Raw genomic sequence first — 23,337 nt, forward strand, 5'->3', positions numbered from 1 at the left:
AGTCTCAGGGTCTATTGACAGATCTGGTGTTGGGCTCGCCAACCTTGGTTCACTACCCTCTTAGAACTATCAGTAGTTCCTCATCAAAAGCTACATCTCACATCCAGTCTCCTCGCACAGAGCCATTGAGAGATAAGACATCCAGATCCTAAACCTCTCAATCTTGTGATTTGGTACCTGAAGTCATAGAGTTTGGTTAGCTAAATCTTCCACCAGACTGTAGGAATATTATTATAGAGGCTAGAAGACCTACTACAAGAGCTTGTTATGCAGCAAAATAGAAGCGGTTTGTCATTTATTGTAATAACCAAGTAAATCCACTGGATGCTTTTATTTTTTATTTTTTTATTGTATTTTTGATTGCTTTTTAAACAGATAAAGAACAGAAACCAATCATACAGTGAAACGAAATAAAAAAAAAATACTGACGCGAGCAGTTATACAATGACATGGATCACTGAGATCAAAAGGCAAATATCACTACAATAGTGACAAAACGAAACATGGCGACACTGAGAGGAATGGCAGAGAGGGAGCATACAATATATCAGTCAAAAGTACAATACATCAAGAGTGAGACATGCAGGCGGGGCCAGGTAATGACAAATAGCAGCGAGTGCAATGAGGGCAGGTATCCGGAGAGAGCTTGAGGGATGGCAGAGATTCAGTCCTGAAAAAAAAACGCGCCCACTCAGTCCCCAGGAACCTCGGGCGAAGTCTGTTGCGCAGCTCGATATTTCTCAAACATACCCCAGAAACTCTTCGGGCGGTTGCAGGGGGGGAGCAGTTTGTTATACACTTCAGACTAGGTGTTACAGAAGACATATCACGCTCCCACTCCACTAGGGTAGGCAACGGACCTCTCATCCATCTCATCGCTAGTCGCCGCTTGGCAAGGAGTAGACCCATCGCCACCAATTTGCGCACAGCCATCTTAAGGGGTTTAGTGTAACCAAGAAGCGCTAAGAGGGCATCCGGTACAGGAGATACATCTAGAATATCATTTAGCTTCTGAACAGTTAGTTCCCAATATTGGTACACTAGCGGGCACTGCCATGCTTGGTGGAAGAAATCAGCGTGCGGAGCACGGCATCTCTCACACTCATCAGTATCCCTCAGACCATACCAGAAGAAACGTGCAGGGGAATAATAAACTCTGTTTAAAAATTTGAAGTGAGCAATGCGATGACAACCATTGAGGGATATCTTGCGGGTAACTTCGCAACAATAATGCCAAATATCATCCGTGATGGGAGTACTGATATCAGATTGCCAAGCCAATCTAACCTTCCTAATGGAGGAAGCCTTCGCTTCTTGTGCCTGGGTGTATAACTTGGAAATAATCTTATGCGGGGACTGGGTGCTCAACAATGTTGTCAAAGGGGGAATGGCCAAGGGCTCCTGCAGGTCGTCCCCAAGCACTGCTGCACTGACCTGTAAGTTGTTTGATCTGAGTAGAGAAGTTCAACTTTTTGTGAAACCATATCCCTAGGTTTTTGGTGGGTTGACCCTCAGAAGTTGGCATGGAATATTCATCAGGCCAAAGCCATTTCCGGAACTGGGGGTGGGCGGGGAAGGGGCAGCTCCCAAACAGAAGGATCTCCGTTTTCTCCTCGTTGCACTTTAACTGTGCCGAGGAGAGCCATTGAAAGACGGCCGTCAGACAGGATTTAGCTAGAGAGGTAGAGGAATTATTTTTCTTCCATGTGAAGAGGAGCTGGGTGCCATCTGCAGAGGCGATGATCTTGGCACCAAGCTCTTCCGCCATCTGTATCAGGGGAGTAACATATATATTAAAAAGAAGGGGGCTCAGAGTGGACCCCTGAGGCACTCCTGTGGTCACGGTCCAGGGGGAGGAAGAGAGAGGGGTGGGAAATCCATACTTGTCACGTTTTGCCCTCCAAAATGGACTTCAACCATCTCCAGGCACCCCCCCCTCCCCCTGCAAGTATCAGAACTGTGTTCAAAACCTACTGTATCTTTAACAAGTGCCTAAACACTATGAAATTTGTTGAATTGGTGAACACAAACTGGCAATTCGGAGCACCACTTAGAGCCTGGCTGTACAAATTCCAAAGATTCCATTAAAACGCACAGAATTGAGCATTCTATGTCTGTATGTAAGACTGGCATATTTTTCCCTCAGGCTATCTTTAAAACTTGGGAAATTAGAAAAAGTAAGGACCTGTATACTGGCATATCCTCACTTTCCCCTGAAGTTGTCTGCCTTGCTTCTTGCACCCATGGGATTTATCACACATCACATGATTGAAATTAGTTAAGTGGTACTCTCCTTTTTACTGTGTATGAAAGTGTTTTATTCCTGAAGATATATGCATACACAATACAGACTGAAAACTGTCTAATGTGGCCCTACATTGCCATTGAGGGATTTTGGTGACAATATAAATGATGAGGCTGAAGGTGGATGCAGATATCACCAGAACTCTTAGATGGGAATGAAATCCATGTTACACATTACCAATTATGTCTCTGTAGGTTACAAGTTAACTTTGAACAGTTAGCTTAAAAAAGGTAATTGAAATGTTAATTAAAAGTAGTAAATGAAATTCTAGGATTTATTGTTTTTAGTAAAAAGAAGACCAATGTACTTACATTTGTAGGTAATATTGAATTTTACAAAACATACTCTTATTTTTTTTTTAACATAATACATTCTAGCTATAGTAGTAAGAACCTGTTGAAGCTGCTCCCTGCAGGGTGCAGCTAGTAATGGGCACTAATTGGACTTGAATTTTTCAGAAAAGGTCCTTAACATGTTGATTGAACAATGGTAAATTCGGTAGCGTGATTCGGGGTTGTCCTTGTTAAGAAATTTCCTCAAAATAAGTAAAAGATGTAATGGATTTTTGTGAAATCTGGGTGTTTATATTTACTGATATTCGTGCAATTTCAGCAGCCATATGTAAAATATGTAACTTGCAAACATTGTGATACTGTGATAGATGATCAAACTTTGCTTTTCAACAATGTTCTGTTTGAGCCCTTTATACATTTTCAAGCAAGCTGCTAGCATTTTCCGTAACTTAATGTATTTTTTGTTTAAACTAGAGGTAAGTCAAAGAATTCAAACAGCACACCCATCAGGAAGACAAGTGATGCTCCATTATTTGCTCCCCTGGATGAACAATATCGAATTGGTAGATTTGAAACCTTTACCAACAGTTTGGCGGCACCATGAAGCGGAAGAAGAATCCATGAAGGACCGGGAGCTAATGGTGAATTGTAGGCGGTGGCTGAGAGGAGAAGGTTGGGGGTCGCCTCAAGCTACTGCCTTGGTCTTGAACAACTTGTTGTATATGACAGCAAAGGTAAGGGCACATAGTTATTCTTGTACTGCTTTCTTTCAACTAATATCTCAAACGTGTTTACTAAAATCCTTTATCCATATGCAGCTTGTGTTCTGTTTTGTGAATAGGGAAATATTTGTATGTCACTTCTCTTGCCTAGTATCTTGTTTGAGATTCTGTGGGATTTAATTTGTTCCCTGCACCACTTAACTAGCGATTTCAGGAATATCCTGTCCTGTGCTTGCCTGACTGAGTGTATTTGAATACGTTGCTTAGTAGAATGCTAGCATTTTCAATGATTAATTTTTCACTAAAAGCCTTCAGTGTTTAAACTTTCTGAGTTTTAGATTGCACATTGTTTTACCCTTTGCTTACTTCAAGACACTAGAAGAGGTGGCAGTACCCAACCAGGTGAGCAGACCATGGTAGTTAGTCCATTTTGACAGGGTTAGACCATATCCATGTCTTTCAGTCACAACCCTTAATGTATGGTGATTTCTGTTAAACGGCATGTCTAAATAGTTAATTCTTCAAGAAGATCTTGAGTTGCAAGTGGTTTGGTTCAGATCTCATGGAGAAGGTGAGGTCATTGCACTGGATTAATGTGTTCCCAGGGATTTGCCTCCATGTTTTATTTTTTTGATAGACTTTGAGAAGTTGGGCGAGCACATCAGTGTTGCTACTGGGTTGGAATGAGGGGCCAAATTCAGAAAGTATTCCGGGCCTTTGTACTAGTACCATTGTCTGGTATGCTGAATCTTCCCCAGTTTAATAGCCAATACTACATCTGGGTCATTAATGTTTTGTTACAATTTAGAAGGTGTGATCTTACTTGAGGGTGCCTGAATCAGACACGCAGTGTATGTTTCAATTCAGCTGCTCTGAGGAAAATGCAATTTTTTAAAAAACATACTGTCTTGTTCAGTGCTGACATAAGTGCAGTTATAAATACGTAATCCATATATAATTAAATCATGCATTTTTCTCATTCTAACACCTCTATTGATAGGTTTCTTCTGCGCATCTGCCCATAGTGTTCATCCAGTAATTCGGAATACACTTTTTGCGTACTTTAGACTGCCGCCCTAAGTAGGATGGATACTTTCCTGGCAGCGTCTAAACTGAGACAGCTATGATGTGCAAATCAATCAATCGATTGGGATGCGTCCCAAGTAATTACCAGTGGTTGAGATTAATTCAAGCATTCCATCCAACTCTTTTTTGGTATACTTTAGAGTGCCAATCTAAGTGGAGCGGGTATGTGCCGACATGGGACCAATGCACTGGAACCAAACTATACCTGGCTGATGAGCCCTAACTAGGGCAAAACCATTCCTGGGTTGCTTGTGGTTGGGATCAGAGAGGAGCTGGCCTGGCAGTTTGGACTGGACTGCTCCAGTTGGAGCAGAGTCAACACTGATGTGCATATGGCTGGGTCCCAACTGAGGTGGAACGATGTGCAAAATAACAATGGACTGAGTTGCAGCCCAACTGAATATTAGTGGCTGAGGTTAATTCAAGCATTCCATCCATCACTTTTTGTATACTTTTATGGCCCATTGCTGCAGCAGAACTGTGCATTCCATCCATCACTTTTTTTGTGGTACTTTTTAGAGTTGTAAGGAATGAAGCATAGGTATTTGAACTGCCCCAATTGAAAGTTAAAGCCAGGTCCGACGGATTGACTGAGGTCCAATAGCCCCCTTTGGCAGCATCAGAACAGCTGCTACAATTTAACGAGGACTTTGTTAAACCCATTGAGACTGCAGGCCTCCCTCTGCTCCAGCTGTGAATCAACTCATTGACAGTTGTTATAGGCCTGCTCCAGGAAATTCTGCCTTCCTCTCACTATATCTCTCACCTGAAAGGTTGGTGGTGCAGGCCTTGTCGTTTGCCACATGAAAACCAGGGGCATTTCCTATGCCACTTTCAGACAGTGGGTTCAAAAATTAGAAGGAAAAGAGATATTCTCTGCCAGTAGCTTTGCCTTTAGTTTCATTGGACCACAAGCACGCTTTCGAAGTATACTCATGTCTTGTGGGGTATGGCACATGCTGAGTTTGTTAGACCACCTGAATGACATTTTTCCCGAGGTGGTGAGTTACTGCCTGGATGCTTTTAGGCAGATTTTCAGGGCAGGTTTGTACTCAGTCTAGTTTGTGGCAAGAGCCATGAGTTCTTCCATTGCCCTGAGGAGGCACTTGTGCCTGAAGTCCATTCTCTTCTCCATTGAAGTGCAGGTGGGTCTTGTGGAATTGACCTTTGATGGAACTCTCCTCTTTGAAGACAACTTAGAACTGACCTATCTATGGAGAGATTGAAGGTCGGTAGGGCCATCGCTAAAGTTTTGGGGCTGCAATCCCTAGCAGAAGACCACGGAGCGTTTCAGAAATGTTATGGCTTATTCATGGGGTTTGCCTTTTGCCAGCATCAGCCATCTCAGCATGTCAAAAAGCCAAATTTATTTTGTATGGTAGAGCTAAATGAAGAGGCAGACAAGCCCAGCAACCCTCCTCGTCTTCCCCTGCACCACCTGGAATTTTGCTTTAGCTCATCGTTGAAAAAGCTTGTGCAGCCAGTTTGAGTGAGAGAGTTTTGATGCTAGGTTGGAAGGCCATAACCTTAGACTAGTGGATCTTACAAATCATAGAAACAGGAATACACCTACTCATATCCCCCTCAGTCCTTTCAGTTGGATTATCACCTTCAAATCCTTCAGCAAGAGGTGGTGGCCATGTTGCTGAATGGAATAGTGTAGTTGGTCCCAGAGCTAGTAATTCGGCAGGAGTGCTACTCTCGGTACTTCGTGGTTCTCAAGGACATTGGTCTCCGACCAATACTAGACCTCAGGCTCTTGAACTACTACCTTTGTAAGGAAAAGTTCAAGATGCTGTCCCTGGCGCTTAGTGCAATTGGTGCTCGAAGTGTAAAACTGGATGGTGTCCCTCAACTTGCACAATGCATATTTCCACACACACATCTTGCAATCACAAAGGAGCTCCCGGTGGTTTGTGGCAGCTTCTACCCACTGCCACAGTGTGTTGATATTAGTGGAATTCTCTTTGCTCTCACACTCTGAGCATCAGGGACTGAGCAAATGCTCATGGGATCTGGTTAGTTGGCAACCATATGACCGGCACTGGTCACCAGAGCCTACAGCCTGAGTCGAAGTCACTTTCATAACCATGAGTGGAGTCTTCACGCACTGGTGGTCCAGAACATCTCTGCGCTATGGGGCACTGCTCAGGAGGACGTTTTCTGCACTTGAGCGAGTGAGAACAGCCCATAGTTCTGTGCCCTCTAGTATTTGTTGAAGGGAGCTTTTGAGTGGACATGTTGCGGTTGAGTTTTTGTACTTCACTATGTGTCCCTTGTCATTCCTTCGCACTTCTTGAGAGCTCTACTGCTTGTACTCTGAAGTGAGAAGGAATGGTTATTTCACTTTTTCCATGCTACAGGATATTTTTTTTCAGACCTCTCCCTCAGACCCCCGACATGGGAGTAGGTCTTGCTATTTTATCTATTCGGAAGGTTGAGGAATCTGCTGGTAGTTACCCATCGGTAGAGAGTTACCTTTGGTTATAACCTTTCTGGTGGATTTAAAACACAAAAAATGCTGAGGAATGTTTGCAATTAGTTTAACCACTAGTAATTGCTTGGGTACCATTCCAACCCATTGTTGTTTTTGCCAATTAAACGTCTCTGGTTAGAGCTCGCCATATGCAGATCAGCCTTGGTACTGCTCCAACAGGAACAGTCCAGCAGGCAATGCCAATCCAGGTCCCATTTAAACTAGAGCACAACCAACCCAAGGCTAGTTTTGGTCTAGTTGGGCTACTTTGGTTGGGTGAAGTTTGATTTCAGTAGTGCAGTGAGCACAGAACCCCATGTCTGGGCATACCCTTGACCACGTAGACCGATACTATATCGCCCTGCAGATTCCTCCCGAAACTCCCCATTCCCAAACTCTGTCTCTCTGTCTCTCTGTCTCTCTCTGTCTCTCTCTGTCTCTCTCTGTCTCTCTCTGTCTCTCTCTGTCTCTGTCTGTCTGTCTGTCTGTCTGTCTGTCTGTCTCTGTCTCTGTCTGTCTCTCTGTCTCTGTCTCTCTGTCTCTGTCTCTGTCTCTCTCTGTCTCTGTCTGTCTGTCTCTGTCTCTGTCTGTCTCTCTGTCTCTGTCTGTCTCTGTATAGGTGCATGAATATATTAAATTTGTTGGCCTCCTAATCGGTCATGAACTCTGGGTACTTACCAGATGTTTTTGTTCTGTGGAAGTACCATTAATGCACTGAGGCTTGCTCCAACTCTCCCAAAAGACACTCCAACCCCCATAAACTCAATGTGGATCACGAATACCTAAGGGGACAGGCAGTGTGTAGGAAAGTAGTATCTGCTTCTTATGGTTACCCCCACTTTTTGCTGATGTCACACTGTTTTTGTGCTAGTATGACTGGGATCCTGCTATCCAGGACCCCAGTCTATCTGCTTTCTCCCTTAAATTGCTATGTATGTACTTTAGGTACATTCCAGATTGGATACTGGGGTACCCTTATTAGTCCCTAGTATATGGTACACCATGTGCCCAGGGCATAGGTACCCCAGAGGCCTCCCATGGGCTGAAGCATGTATTATGCCACCCATGAGAGGCCATTCAAAATGACACGACAGGCCTGCTACAGCAGACTGTGTACTGTGTAAGATGGTGCTTGCACCACTTACTAAGTTATAGGTTCACTATATCTATCTAAATCACTACACAACAAAAACCTATCAGTCACCCCTATGGCAATGCCTCGTCAATCCTGAAGGCAGGGTGCTGGGTTTTACGTGAGAGGGTGCTCCTGCATGAGCAGAGCCCCTCTGCAGCCTTTGGAGACCATTCCCTGGGGTTGTCTGTGATGCAGCCAGACATATATGTTTAAGTGCATTATAACCTCACGGTAAATGCTAACTTGAAAAACGGCTGCTTAGAAACATATTGTGTTTGTTATTAAACACCTTAGAATCATACCTCCACACCAGTAACTGGTGTAGGAGGTATGATTCCACCCTTCCAAATGGACATGTGTGGGTCACCGGTCTTCCCGGTGCCGGCTTTCTCGACTTGGGCAGCACAAAATGGATGCTGCCAGCCACAGACACGATTCTGCTCTCCTGCTGCTGAGCCAATCTCGCGCAATGAAGGCATGACAATAGGCATCCTGTCACAGGGAGGTGTGACCACCTCCCAGACAGGGTTTAGTGTATTGGGGCTGGGTGGGTGCACTCTGAGAGTGCCAGAAAGTCTGCACTGGGGGCACATTTGGTGTCCTTGTGCATAGTCCAGCTCAAACCAGTTCTTGGAGCCATAGGCTCCTGCTCTGGCGTGAAACTGGACAAAGGACATAGGTGTAGCCACCCCTCTGTCCTGCCCCCTCCCCCCCAGGAGGGTACACAGAATCTTTCCAACCCCTTCCCATGGGTGTAACGTGGGTTACCTGGCTACAGGACTTTATATTTTACCTGGACAAGATTCTGCTAAGAACAAACCAAGTACTTTGTTGGTCTGCATGTTGCTGGACGACTGAAGAATCTCCCTTGGAGTGAAGGCATTACTCCCCTGCAGAAGCAGGCACATAAACGCATCAGACTGGTTTCCTTCTCCCGAGCTCCTGAGGACTCCGAAGATTTCAGCAACACAGGAGGTGGGTTCCCGAAGGTCCCCCGAGGTAGATCTGACCTCTCAGCGATTCTGAGACCAGTATCCCTTGTGGGTGCCGTGCAACCTGAACCCCTGTGCACCGCGTACATTTGCAAGTGCTTATGCTTGTTGACTATTCCCGAGCTTGTGCATTGGACTCCCTGAGCAGTAATTGCACTGAAGATATCCGGCCTCCACTCACCGAGTGTCCTGTGGGCTGGTACTTTTCAAACTATCTTGAGGTCTCCACGCGATCCCCGGTCCGTTGGCCTGTGGGTCCTGGCGAGAGTCACCTTGTTTGTTCTTGGGCTTACCTAGTTGCTCCAGACCTGCCCTGACTCTCTAATGCTTGGGGAGTCCCCTGGACCTTGCTGGTCCACACCGTAACTGGTTTACTCTAACGGCGTGGGTTGCTTTGCCAAGGCTTGTTGGTGCTCCAGCCGGACATCGACCCCTCAGCACTCGACATTCTTCGTGGGGCAGCTAACCTCCGGATCCTGGTCGTCCTCAACGTCTCCTGGTCCCTCTGGCTGCAGAGTCAAGCAACCCTTCTTTGCAACTGAAATGTCGGACATCAGTGGGCATTCGACTTCCCAGCCCATGGTCACCTGAAGTGACCCAGACTGTCCCCTCTGCTTTCAGGTTCTTCTCACCTCGAATCCAGGCTTTGATTCCACCAGACACGCTTCGCCTTCCTGGCAGCAGTACTTGTTTACAACTCTCCATTGAAAATTACGAAGGTTTCCGACACCACTTGACCCCTGTGCAACCGGCTCCTCTGGGATGGGTAACATGGGTACCTCTGTACTCACTGGTCGGTTGTCCTTAGAACCTCTTACGTTCCAAAGGGTTTGCTCGAAGTCATCATAGAAGTGTCCTTAAACTGTAACTTTGCAACCGCGACTTTCCCATAGAGTTGTACGGAGCACGCGGTCATGTTTCCACACTGCACCCATCCTCCATGGGCTCCCTGTGTCACTCCTCTGGATGGTTCCTTGGTGTCCCAGCCATTCTGCGTGCTGTAGGCACTGTGTCTAGTCAAGTCGTTATACCATTTTTTTAGTATATGGTTTGGTCCCCCCGTGGAGCCCGCTGTGTAATTTGCTACTTACGAATGTTCTATTGATTCAGTATTGTGTGCTTTGTGCCCTAATCTCATGTAGAGAATAGTAGAGAGTGTTATATTAATAAATACATATTTTTATATAACCTCTGTGTGTTTCTCCTTTCATTTAGTCATTTAGGAGGTCATATTCTGGTAAAACAAGCTGCTTTACCTTCCTTCAAGATTAAGCCTGAAGGCTGCTCACCACAGCTACCACTAGGATAGCTTTCTAAAGTTTATCGTTTACCTCGTACATCATAAGTGTCGTGTGGACTGGTGCAGGGTGCCCACTTTAATTAGTGGACAGCATATACCAGGCCACCTTCTCACAGAGTGGATTACGAAAAAAATAGCTGGTGCAAGGCTGTCCTCACATCAGACTGATTTTGGTAAGTGCCACTTCCGTATTCTGGTCTACAAAAGAAAATGTAAGAAATCAGTTTTCTTTTGACTACTATCATAAGCTATATTCTAAGATCACTTTGTTTTAAAACAAACTAATGCCTGGTTTATAAACTTTTATTCTTAGCTACTTTTCTTAATTTTCTTAACATATAAGTGTATCTGTAGAGAGAGAAAAGAATATCAGTGATTACTATTTATGCTGACATCCTATATAGGGAGAATAATAAAAATGCATGTAAAGAACTCACCCTACTTCTAGCACTCTCTAGGAAAAAACAAACGTCACTGTCATAGGAGGTGAGTTAACAGCTCTCAATGCAGTAAAGCTCACAAAATGTGCAGAACGTTGTTACTGACTTCTTATAAAATGATGCCCAGTTCAGCAATTTTCATTCCATTAGGTGAAATATTCTCCTGCAAATTCTTGCAAGAGAACATTAAAGTTCAGGAAGACAGTCACACGTGAAATCCACCCTCCTACTCCCAAGACCAGTAGTAGTGGCAAGAGAAGCAAAAGCCAAATCAACATGAAGTACAAAGTATGGCTCAAAAACCCCGGTGTTTCCAAGACTCCGGCGGTAAAATTTTAAAGTGATTTGATTGTTAACTTCACCTTCCACATTTATACTAAAAAATTAGATTGCCACTACCTTGAAATCTTGCGATATGAGATTTCCAAGTCTCCCTCTATTTCGTTGTAGTTTCACTTTACCTTTGTGGTATTCTTGCCTACAGCGATCGCCATCATGGATGAGTCATCATGGCAAACAAATTACTCCAATGTAAGTGTGTTAGGGAATTTCGCAGTAAGATTCCATTTCCTATTAATACAGCCTGTGAGCCCACCTCTGTATTCCTCTTTAACCTTATCCTCATTAACAAACACCTGCAGGTGATTGCGAACCACCAGAGATTGTTGGGGTTCACGATCAACAATCTGAAATCATACCTGACTCCTCTGCTCCTTTTGTAGGAGCTATCTTGGACACTGATAGTGGTAGCAATTGTATCATTTCTGGGTTCGGAGTTCATTTTATGGATGTGACAATCTGGGTTCTCCTGTAGTCTGTTCCACATCACCTCTTTTTTTATTTTCGAGCTATGAGCCTTTGTCTGGCTCCAAGTGCTTTCCTGCCATCCTTCAAGTGTGGGCTGGTGCAGGCTCTTAGACAAAACCACTGCCATGTGATACTGGGCAGTATTGATGTTGCCGCAGGAACACTTGGTAGGAGACACATTCCAGCTGAAATGAAACAAGAGACTCCTGCATGCCTTTCCACCACTACCTCTCCTGCCCCACACTTTAAAGATAAAAAATTACTGGAGCAAAGTCAGATTAGTGGCCAAGTGGTACATTTAACTCCTATGCATGTCCTCTGATCGTGTGGAGATTGAGCGGCAGCAATTGCCTGCTTCCAATTTGACACCTGATGTGTTGGACGTCATCCAAGCTACCAGACGCTCCTCCAGGAAATCCTTGTATGATGGGTGTTGGGACCAGTTTGTAATCTAGCGAGGTGCCCAGGTCCCTGGCCCCTTGCATGCGAAGCAGTTGGACATACGTTTGTCTTTTTTGCCCTTAGCACAGCAAGGCCATGCAATGGGCATTGTAATAGGTCATTTGTTGTGCCTTTTGACTCTTCTACCTTTGCCAGAGCAGATGTTCTTGTTTGAGTTACCTGTTGTAATGAGATTTACTAAAGGTTTGATATATATATTTTCCCTCACAAACCTTTGAAGAAGCCACAGGGGAAACTGTAATTTAGGCTTGACCTTTTTTTATGTGTACCACTCTCACACCTACAAATAGTTTGTTGCTTTTTCTATTAGATTTGAATACTGTCTTGCTCATTGTCATTTCTTTAGCAAGTCTCTGGGGTGAACTGCAGGCACTTTCAGTGCTTCTGCTCAAAACCACCCTTTTTCTAGACATATTGGTGCTGAGGACTTGAGCGGGCTTTAGTGTAATACCCTCAATGCAGTTCTAGTATTGCAAGTAATTTCCTTTACGTTGTGTATGGCCTTATATGCCTGTAATTTAATTTTAAGAGAATAACATACACTAAAAAAATTATAATAAAGGTAACAAGACAGTATGTTTAAAAAGTGTTCCTCACATTGTTGGGACACCCCCACATCCCCATAGCAAGCAATAGTTACCCTACACTGTTTATAACTACTGAACACACTGGAGGAGGGAAGGCTGTTGAAGATTTATAAAATGGAGTAGACAAAAATATCATGCGGATGGGTTATGTCTGGTGTTGAAAGAGAGGGGTATTTAATACAGTTTCAGAAAAGTAAGGTGTGTCAGAACATATTCTTTGCACTTTTTAAAAGGGACGTAGAGCAAGAGTGCAACTCAGGATGTTTTAGAATGCATCTTTCTTAATAACAATCACATCAGCTCAAAGCATAAGGGAGAATCTGAAAGAGACAATTAGTTACAGATTCCTTTCCTTTAGAATTACCCCTAGGTGTCAGACTGGAGCCAGAGAATTTTTTCATCAGCAGTACCCCTGTGCGTCGAAAGGTGGCGTTGGTCAGCCACACGTCAGTCGTTGGCGTCGTGGTCGCCGGGATGATGTTGCGGTAGCTACTTAGACGCCGCCCTCGTGCACTGACGTCAGTTCTTTCTTTTTCCACGCCAACCAGCGCAGATCCGTAGAGAGCAGTACCTCTTGTCACTTTTTAACTGATCTTTTTGCGACTTATGTAGTCGCCGTTTTTGAGTCTATCGACTCCTGGTGCACATAGAGGATGCCCGGTTTCAAAGCTTGCGGATCCTGACGAAAGCGGATGTCAGTGACGGATCCGCATCGCATGTGCCTGTGGTGCCTGGAGTGCGACCACAACCCCAAGTCGTGCTCCGACTGCCGGACCATGCACCCGAATTCTTTGTTGGAGTAATTCCGAAAGGTTCTCGAGGCCCGGCAGTCCGCTCCACGCCATTCAAGGTCCTGGTCGCGGGTGAGGTCGAGGGACCAGTTGCAGAGTCGCCACCGCTGCCGCTTTTTGTATTCTCCCCTTCCGTCGGCCGACCCCTGCCCAGCTTCTCAGCTTTTACAAAGCAATGCATGCCATCTTTAGGCAGTCTCTGAGTCAGCTGGTGCGCCTTCAGGCCCCGTGGACTCGGTTGGGAGCCCTAGGACTTCGCCGGCGGCCCTGGCCCCCAATTGTCCCCTTGGATCCAGGCCTGGAACCGGATCGGTCGACCTAATAACACCTCCCTGGCTCCGGTTCCACTGGCTCCACAGCTGACACCAGTTGTGTCCCTACCCGGCATCGACCCCAGCCTCCTCCACCCTGACTTGGACTCGGAGCCAGATCGACGTCGACCGACTCCGGATCCAGCGTCCATGGGTACTTTTGTATCCTTGTTCTACTCTGGTGTTCTTCTCAGGTCAGATTGTCAACCGGAGGGGTCTGGAGACCCTAGCACCGACCAGTTGGATGACCCGGACTGGAGAGAGAAGTTTAGGGAAGGCCGTGGTCTGGATACCTCCCCAGACCTTGGCATGTTGTCTCCTCCTACCGTGGCTGCAGAGGAGGGAACTTCTTACGCAGTGGTGTTGCGTAGGGCGGCCGAGGGGCTGGTTTTTACGGGGATGTTCAGGCTACCCTGATGGACATGCCCTTTGATGGCCCGTCACCTGTTCGGTGACAAAGCAGACAATGCGCTAGTGCTTCAAGGACTCTCGGGCTACGGCCAAGTCATTGGGTCTCTCCACTATCCGCCTGCGCAGTCTGCTATTCACCCCTTTCGTTGCTACGGACGGGGTGCCCACCACTTTCTGCCCAGAGCCTCTGGCTGGTGCAAGCTACTCGGCCCCTGCATGGGCGGGGACCCACCGTTGTGGGTCTGGGGGCCAGCGAGCGGGCCAATCTAACAGTGTCCCCTCTGCAGCAGCCTCTAAACCCTCCTAGTCTGACGTTTCAGGGCCACCAATCACCAGTCCGAAGGGATTACTCCCTCCCCTTCGAGACTACCCCCAGCCATGCCACCTCAGTACCATCGCATTTCCGAGGATCATCTGTCCCTTCTCTAACAGGAAGTTGCGGCTCTCTTGGCCAAAGGAGCCATCGAGCAAGTTCCTGCCCCAGAAGTAGATTGTGGTTGCTATTCCCACTACTTTCTTGGATCTCAGGAACGTCAACCACCCCCTTTGGAAGAAGTTGTATAAAATGTTGACGCTAGCTCGTGTCCTGTCTGCCCTCGACCTTGGAGACTGGATGGTAGCGTTGGACTTAAAGGACGCTAATTTTCACATCCCCGTCCTGCCGGCCCACCGGCGTTACATGCAGTTCACGGTAGGCCACGAGCACTTTCAGTTTACCATGCTCGCTCCCCTTTAGCCTTACCAGCGCCCCTCTGGTGTTCACAAAAGTGATGGCGGTGGTCGCAGCTCAGGGGTTCAAGTCTTCCCCTATCTTGATGACTGGCTGTTGAAGGCGGGCTCGCCCCAGGCAGTCGTCTCCAGACTACGGCGGATCTCCATCATTCGCTGGGGTTCAACGTCCCGAAGTCACACCTGACTCCCTCTCAGACGCTCCTTTTCACCATAGCAGTTCTGGACACTCCGCAGTTTCTGGCTTATCCTCCTGACCAGTGAGTCTGGGATATTCGGGCTACGATTCCGATATTTCAGCCTCTATCCCTGGTTTTGATCACATTGACCCGGAGGCTGCTGGGCCTCATGGCCTCTTGGCCTCTTGCATCCTACTGGTAGATCATGCCAGGTGGCATATGCCGGCTCTACAGTGGGACCTGAAGTTCCAGTGGGCACAACATCGGGGGAATCAGTTTGATTGCTGTCATATCTCGGAGGCCACCGCATGACAATTGCAGTGGTTGCTAATGAACCAGAATTGGGTCAAAGGCAGATCCCTCTTCCTTCCCCAACCAGAGTTCACGGTGGTGACACATGCATCACTGCTGGGGTAAGGCGGCCACATGGGAGAGGCGGAGATCAGAGGCCTCTGGTCTCCGGCGGAGTCCGGACTCCATATCAACCTTCTGGAGCTTCGAGCGATTAGTCTTGCACTAAAAGCATTCTTTCCCTCTGTCTGGGAAATAGTGGTGCAGGTGTTCACAGACAACACCACCGCCATGTGGTACTGCAATAAACAGGGCGGGGTTGGGTCGTGGACCCTAGGTCAAGAGGCTCTCCGTCTCTGGATATGGCTGGAACATCAGGGCATATCCCTGGTGGTTCACCACCTGGCAGGTTCACGGAACGCCAGGGCAGAAAAAATCAGCTGCAGGTGTATGATGGATCACAAATGGTGTCTTCACTCTGAGGAGGTGCAACGTCTCTTTCTGTAGTGGGGAGAGCCTTGGTTGGATCTATTCGCCACCGAAGAGAACGCGCAAGGTCTGCAATTCTGTGCGTTGGAATTTCCAAGGCGGCACTCGCTAGGCAACGCTTTTCGTGACCAGTGGAGTTGCAGTCTTCTAAACGCCTTTCCACTATACCACTTCTGACCAGAGTGCTGAAGATCAAGCACGACCGGGCCCAAGTCATTCTTGTGGCTCTGGATTGGGCACGAAGAGTCTGGTATTCTGAGCTGTTACACATGGCCATCAATCCTTCGATCAGACTGCTTCTTCGGGAGGATCTTCTGTCGCAGCAGCAGGGAACAGTCCTCCACCAGAACTTGTCCGGCCTCCACCTCCTTGCGTGGAGATTGAGCGGCAACAGTTGACAGCCTTCGACCTTCCTCCCGAAGTCTGTGATGTTATCTTGGCTGCCAGGCGTCCCTCCACTAACACAGTATACGCCTGCAGATGGAACAAATTTGTGGCATGGTGCGCAGCAAAGGCTGTGTATCCCCTTTCTGCCACTTTTTCTGGGGTTCTTTTGTTCCTCTTTTCTTTGACCCAGCAATGCTCTGCTCTGGGCACTCTTAAGGGCTGTCTCTCAGCTATTTTAGCCTTTCTTAGGCTTCCTAATCAGCCTTCTCTTTAAAAGTCCCCTGTTGTAAATTGCCTACTTAAGGGGATATAATCTTTTTCCTCTTTTTCCCTTCGTAATGCCTCAGTGGGACTTGAACTTGATTCTTACTTTTCTTATGTGTGCTCCCTTTGAGCTGCTACATAACTGTCCTCTCAGACTTCTCACTTTAAAGACTGCTTTTCAGGTTGCCATCACCTCTGCTCGCAGGGTGAGTGAGCTAAATGCTCTTCTTCAAAACCTCCTTTTCTGGCTGTTCATCCGGACAAGAATGTCCTTCGTACTCGACCCTCTTTTCTCTCAAAAGTGGTTACTTCTTTCCACATTGGTCAAACCATCACTTTGTCCACCTTCTTTCCACCTCCGAATCGTTCTAAGGAGGAAGAGAGGCTCCACCGTCTGAATCCAAACCGTGCACTTTCTGTTCATTTGGATCGCACCAGGCAATTCCGGGTGGATGACCAGCTCTTTGTTGGCTACGTGGGGGCCTAAAAAAGTCGGGCAATGCACAAATGAACCATCTCTAGGTGGGTCTATTTGGGCATTAAAGCTTGCTACTCTTTGGCAAAGAAAGAGCCTCCAGTGGGACTGCGCACCCATTCCCACCAGGGCAACACCAGCTACCACTGCTTTGGGACGGGGAGTCCCCCTCAATGACATCTGTCAGGCAGCTACATTGGCATCTCTGCACACGTTCACAGAACACTACTGCCTGGACAGCCAAGTCCGTAGAGACGGCTTCTTAGGCCGTTCAGTTCTCCAGGATTTTCTGGTGAGAACTTGGTTCGCAGACCCACCTCTGGGGTTGGTATTGCTGGGGCATCTGTTCTAAGGTAAGGAATCTATTACTGTCTCTTTCAGATGAACAAGTTACTTACCTTCAGTAACGATATATTTATGAGAGACATAGATTAGTTATAGATTCCTTACCGCCCCACCCATCCTCCCCGTTCAGCAAACTGACTCCTAGGGTCACGCGATCCCTTTAAGGACTTTAGTTTTGTGCACCAGTGGCCAGTGTCTTGCATGGCTCTGCGCTTCTGGCGTGGAATGTTCTCTAAAAGAATTGACGTAAGCACGTGAGGACGGCGTCTAAGTAGCTACCACCACGTCATCCCAGTGACCACAACGCCAACAACGGACGCGGAGCAGACAGACGCCACATTTTGATGTGCAGGGGTACTGCTGACAAAAAATGTGTCCGGATCCAGTCCGATGCCTGGGGGTTATTCTAAAGGTAAGGAATCTATCATACCGAAGGTAAGTAACTTGTTCTTCTGCCTTTTACTTGAAGATCTTTGCACTATATCACATTAATTGATCGTAGCAGTATGCATTCACCCAATATTTTTCACAAGAGCTGTCTGTTTTATTTCATCTAGTCTGTAGTGTTCCTATAATTTTATCCAAATAGGCAATCCAGTGCCAAGAGACCAGTACAAAGTAATGTAATTAAACCATCCAGCCCTTTTGCCACACCGGAGTATTCTTTCTGTGATAGATGTGAAAAGCTTTTTCAAGTTTTATTTAGAGGAGAAGAATGCATCAACTCTTCAGGTCTGTTATTCATTGCAAATGCTAAACTTGTGTAGGGGATAGTGGGCTCCCATTCCCTCCCCGTTTGGGAAATCTTTGGGGAGAATAAATATCCCCTGCCTTTGTTCTTTAACAATAAACATGCAGCATATAAAATACTGTCATATACTGCTTTCTAAAATGTAGATAAGGTTGAATTGTATTTCATGACTAAAAAAAACCTTTATTAAACTTTCATAAAATAACAGCTAATTATTCACACAATGCAAATTCTTACACACATCCACATTCTGATCAAGTTACATTCAAAGTTATTGTTCCACCTTCCTCTATTGATGACGAGGATGGGAGCTAAGGTTATACCTTTCAAGTCATTTGAGGTTTTATGCTGTAGCTACTATTACCCCCACCACCCGTAAGTCACCTTTAACTAAGGTGCTTTTAAGGTGAGCATGCACACACATTCCCACACTTATGCTTTAGGAAAAAACAGCGAGGACTAATTTTTACTGTTTAGTAAGATTTTAGGTTGTTGGCAAGTGGTCAGTAATTATAGTTTGCCTTTAAACTGGTGCCCTAACATCCTGCCCATGAGACTGATGAATTCTGTTGATGTTATCTAATATGTTTTAGAGTATAGTTCTTTATTTTCTAGTACGGCGATGAAGTGGCATCGTCTGAGATAGAGAATGTCTGGACTACCCTAGCAGATGGCTGGCCAAAGAATCTGAAGATAATTTTACACTTTTTAATCAGCATTTGTGGAGTAAATAGTGAACCCAGTCTTTTGCCTTATGTAAGTATTTACTACCATTGTCACATAAAACTCATGCTGCTTTTGGAACTGAATTCTTCAACTTTGTGCTTCATTGTATTATTTTCTTATTTATCTTCACTCTCTGATGTTCACCTTCCTCTAAGGATAAAACCTGCTCAACAGACGTGTGCAAAATGTTGCCTGTCTTGTAGGCTTCATTGTGATATGTAGTCAATATCTGTGATTGGGGTAGGGAAGTAAGAAGATAAGTGTTGAGGAGCTGTGATTAAGCTAAAACCTTCAGATCGGTGTCCTGTTGACTCTTTTCCTCAGCCAGAGCCGAATGGTGGCTGGTTATATATCCTGTCGAACTGTAGCCACAAACTTGGACCAGATGACTCAGCTGACCCACATGTGATGATAGCTCTTATAGCATGAATATCCCACTATGTTATTAAATCCTTGGAACTTTTTGGGGGTCGGCACAGATGATGATCTGACTTGACATTGGCCAACCTAGGAGTTTGGCAGGGAGGCACATCAGTATGGAACTAAGCTGATATTCCACATACCCTGTGTGTGGGTCAACGTTTTCTTAATTGATTGCCAGTTAATCATTATTTCGGTTGTGTTTCTTTGGGTTTGTTTTGTGTTTACTTAGGGGATTGAGGGGTGGGATGGAGACTAGGGTCTCTGTATCTTTTGCTGTTTTTCAAATGCCACTGTTAGAATATAGATAAGGTGGTATGCCCCCTCACAAAAGTCTCAACAACTAGTACGCCCACTGCATACCCTAGGAGACTGTGGTCTCTGTTCCTTTAGCAAGGGTTTTAATTATCCTATTCAACATTTAAGGTTTGAATTAAAAAATAAGTAAAATAGGGCAATACCTTCTGGAGGGATAGAACAATATTATTGGTGTCTAAGACATATGCCTGAAGATGACTGACTGGACCTGAAGCAGACATAAACACTGCCGTTTAACTTTTTGCTCTTCAATCAAGAAACACAATGAGGGTGGCTCTTGTGTTACACAAGTCTTTACAATCCACATCACAAGCAATTGTGAATAAGGCGGGTAGGTAATATCATGATTACAGAATGCTACATAACTATATGACTACCATTGTAACACTTATGGCAGGATTCGCAGCAGACAACTTGATCCTCACTGGGTTGCATGGTTGGAGAGAGCAATTAGGTGACACCAAATAATTCACATTCTTTTTGCGTGTAGACTGCATTTAGTTGTGGATTGATTATATTTTATTTCGTAACACACTACTCCCAAGTGTGAAAAACACCGTATAACAATCTCAGACCATGTCTTAGTGTTGTTAACTATGTTAATGGAGCTCAAACCTCAGCTGGAACAACAGTGGACTCTCCAAGCGGAGCTTCTGAAAGACCATCTACTTTAAACTGCATAAACAGGGGAAGGGGGGCGTGGCCAAGAAGGCATCTTGGTAGGACACTGATTCGGAGCTCTCCCCTCCCACCAGGCCTTACACAGCGATTCCCGCGGTAAGAGGGCACCGGCTGAAATCCTCTTACGAGTTGCGCTGCACTGTCGGGGAGGCGGCAGCCCTGAAACTTCGGTGCCGGTTTTGCCGCTGCAGTGGAGCGAACCCTGCAGAGCTGCTGGGCACTCAGAGAGGATTATGACGGTCCCCGCGAAGAGGGCATGACATCGGCATCCCACGGCGGTCCTTTTGTGGCCTAGGGGGCCGCCTCAACGTGTAAACTGTGGAGCTCCCTTCCGGCATGACGGAGGACAAGCCTGGTTGGCACGGAGTGAGAGGGGAGCCTGGCCGCGAACATCACTCGAGGCCCCGGCTCCGCGGGCAAAAGAAGGCCTCCGCCTCGGAAGATTGGTGTACTACCTGCTGTGCCCCCCTCACCTGAAGAGCCTGACGGCCCTCCCGAACTCGGGTCAGTGCAGCTCCTGGAGTTGCTCTCGGGGAGGGGCGCACAGCGGGGCGTGCCTGGACGGACGAGCCTGGAGGCCCGGCCCGGACACGCATGAGCCAACAGTTGTGAGCGCTCCCAGTAGAGGTACTCGGCTGAGCTTCTCCGCCAATCAATCAGGGGGTTTATGAGCGCGCTACTCACCCGTGAGGGTCTCAAGATGCTGGGGGGGGGGGGGGGTGCGGCTCCAGATCAGTCGAAGAGCCAGGTCTTTTACACTTCCTGAAGATGTGCATAGTGTGGTAGTTTCTGATGTTGACTGGGAGCTCGTGCCAGGTCTTTGCTGCGACGTAGGAGGAGTCTCTTCCGCCTGCTCTGATTCTGTGGATGCGTGGGGTCTCTTATCTGAAAGAAACACGTAGTGATAGATTCCTTACCTTAGAATTACCCCCTGGCGTCAGACTGGATCCAGAAAGTTTTCGTCAGCAGTACCCCAGCGCGTCGGAAGGTGGCGTCATGCGGCTCCGCGTCCGTCGTTGACGTCACTGTCCTTTCTTTTTCCGCGCCAGCAAGGGCAGACCTGGAGAGAACTTTACCCCCCAATCACTTTTTGACTGAGTTTTTCGAGTCCCTTTCGTCTCTTTTTCAAGTCGATCAACTCCTGGTGCCATAGGTATGCCCGGCTTCAAGTCTTGCTGGGACTGAAAGTTGCTTGAAGTCCGGCAGTCTGCTCCGCGCCGCTCAAGATCCCGGTCCCGTGGGAGATCGAGGGACCGATTGCGAAGCCACCACCATCGTTCGTCCGGATCGAAGTCTTCGCAGTCCGAGTCCGGTAAGACGAAGCATCACAAGAAGTCGAAGAAGCGTCATCGTTCTCCGACTTCCTGACGCACAACACGGCTGAGGGTGCCGGTGGTGCCTCCCCTGCGGAGCCTACGCAGTTGCCGTCGGCCTACCCGCCCTTCCCTGGTCCGTCGGCGACTCGAGCCCAGCTGCAGGAATTTGTCAGCCATGGCCTGCCTCTTTGGGCCGTCTGGCCCCTCCGGCGCGCCTTCGGGCCCTGTGGGCCTGACAGGGGGCCCTTGCCCTTCACTGTCGGGAGCTCCGGCATTCCTGTCGGCTCAGGCTTCGGCGCCGCAGGGCCCCCAGGGATCCAGGTCTGGATTCCGGTCGACGCCGGTTGACCTTGTGACAACTCCACCGACGTCGACCCCACCGGCACCACCTCCGACGACGTCGTCCCCAGTTTGAGCCCTGATGTGGACACGGCGCCGGAACGGCATCGCTCGACGCCCAATCTGACGCCGATGGGGCCTTTCTACCTCTATGTCCTTATTTTCGCCCTGTTCATCGGCCTTCAGAGGAAGGGGAGGACTGGGAGGGGTCTGAGGAATCTCTCACAACACAATGTGAGTTTGACCCGGACTGGGCACAGGAGCTGGGGATGCCAGTGGTTTTGATACCTCTTCTGACCTTGGCATGCTAACTCCTCCTACAGTGGCGACGGAGGAGGGTGCAAGTCATGCAGTGGTGTTGCGTAGGGCTGCCGAGGCTCTCCACCTCAAACTCCCTACAGTGGCTGTCAGGTCTAACCTCCTGACAGAAGTGCTTCAGCCGGCGGCTTCCTCTGCGGAGCCACTGCTGCCTTATAATGATGCACTTTGTGACGTTCTTTTGGGCACCTGGTCCAGGCCCAACAAAGGGGCTCCTGTGGATAGGAACGTGGCTAGACGGCATCGCCTGGCCCTGGGAAACCCCATTTTCCTTTCCCAACACCTCACCCCTGAGAGCTTGGTTGTCCAAGCCTCTGCGTCCCCAAGCGCATTCCCTACCGCACCCCCAGACAGGGAATCCAAGAAACTGGAGCAGTTTGGTAAGAAGATTTTTTCTTAGACCAGTTCAGGGCTGCGGTCTGTGAACACCGCATGCCTCTTGGGCCGTTATTCCCACTCTGTGTGGGATACGGTGGCACAAGTGCTGCCTCAGTGTCCAGAGGAGGCCCGGACAGTGCTCTCTCAAGCTATTGCTGAAGGGAGAGAAGCAGCAGAGTTCACGATTCGATGTGGCCTTGACACGCTGGGCAGGGCGATTTCCACGACAGTGGTGCTCCATCGCCACACCTGGCTGAGGACTACTGATTTCTCTGGGGATGTCCAGAACACCCTGATGGACATGCCCTTTGATGGCATTCGCCTTTTTGGCAACAAAGCAGAAAGTGCGGTGAAGCGCTTTAAGGACTCACAGGCTACAGCCAAGTCCTTGGACCTTTCCGCCACGCGCCCTCCTCCGCCGTCTGCTTTTCGCTCCTTTCGTGGCCATGGAAGGGGCGCCCCGACATGTTTGCTTCAGAGCCACAGGCCTGCGCAGCAACAGACTCAGCGTGGCCGTGGACATGGGACCCGCCGAGGCGGGCGCAGGGGGCCAGTGGGCGGTTCAGTCCACCTCCACCCTGGCCACCACTGCCTCCAAACCTTCCTAGTCTGGTTTTTCAGGCCCATCAAACGCCAGTGGTCTTCATGATTCGTCATCACCTCCCCCGCTGGCGCACCATCACTTCGGACAGGTGGGTTTTACAAATAGTCCGAAGGGACTACTGCCTCCCCTTCGAGACTACCCCTCCAGCCATGCCACCCCAGTACTACCGCATGTCAGGTGATCACTTGGTACTTCTTTAACAGGAAGTC

General features: G+C 47.7%; 1 protein-coding gene across 19 annotated transcripts in view; it reads left to right on the forward strand.

Moving 5' to 3' along the window:
- Positions 1-23,337, forward strand: part of FRYL (FRY like transcription coactivator) — a 2,516,714-nt gene that overhangs the window by 1,387,287 nt on the left and 1,106,090 nt on the right. For all 19 annotated transcript variants that reach the window (XM_085642132.1, XM_085642134.1, XM_085642126.1 and 16 more), the window contains 2 exons: positions 3,073-3,332; positions 18,644-18,784. In XM_085642132.1, the coding sequence (XP_085498258.1) occupies positions 3,073-3,332; positions 18,644-18,784 (401 nt within the window). The remainder of the gene's footprint in view (positions 1-3,072; positions 3,333-18,643; positions 18,785-23,337) is intronic.

This window comes from Triturus cristatus, chromosome 2_2 (assembly GCF_964204655.1).
Source record: "Triturus cristatus chromosome 2_2, aTriCri1.1, whole genome shotgun sequence".
In the NCBI taxonomy this organism is placed as follows: Eukaryota; Metazoa; Chordata; class Amphibia; order Caudata; family Salamandridae; genus Triturus; species Triturus cristatus.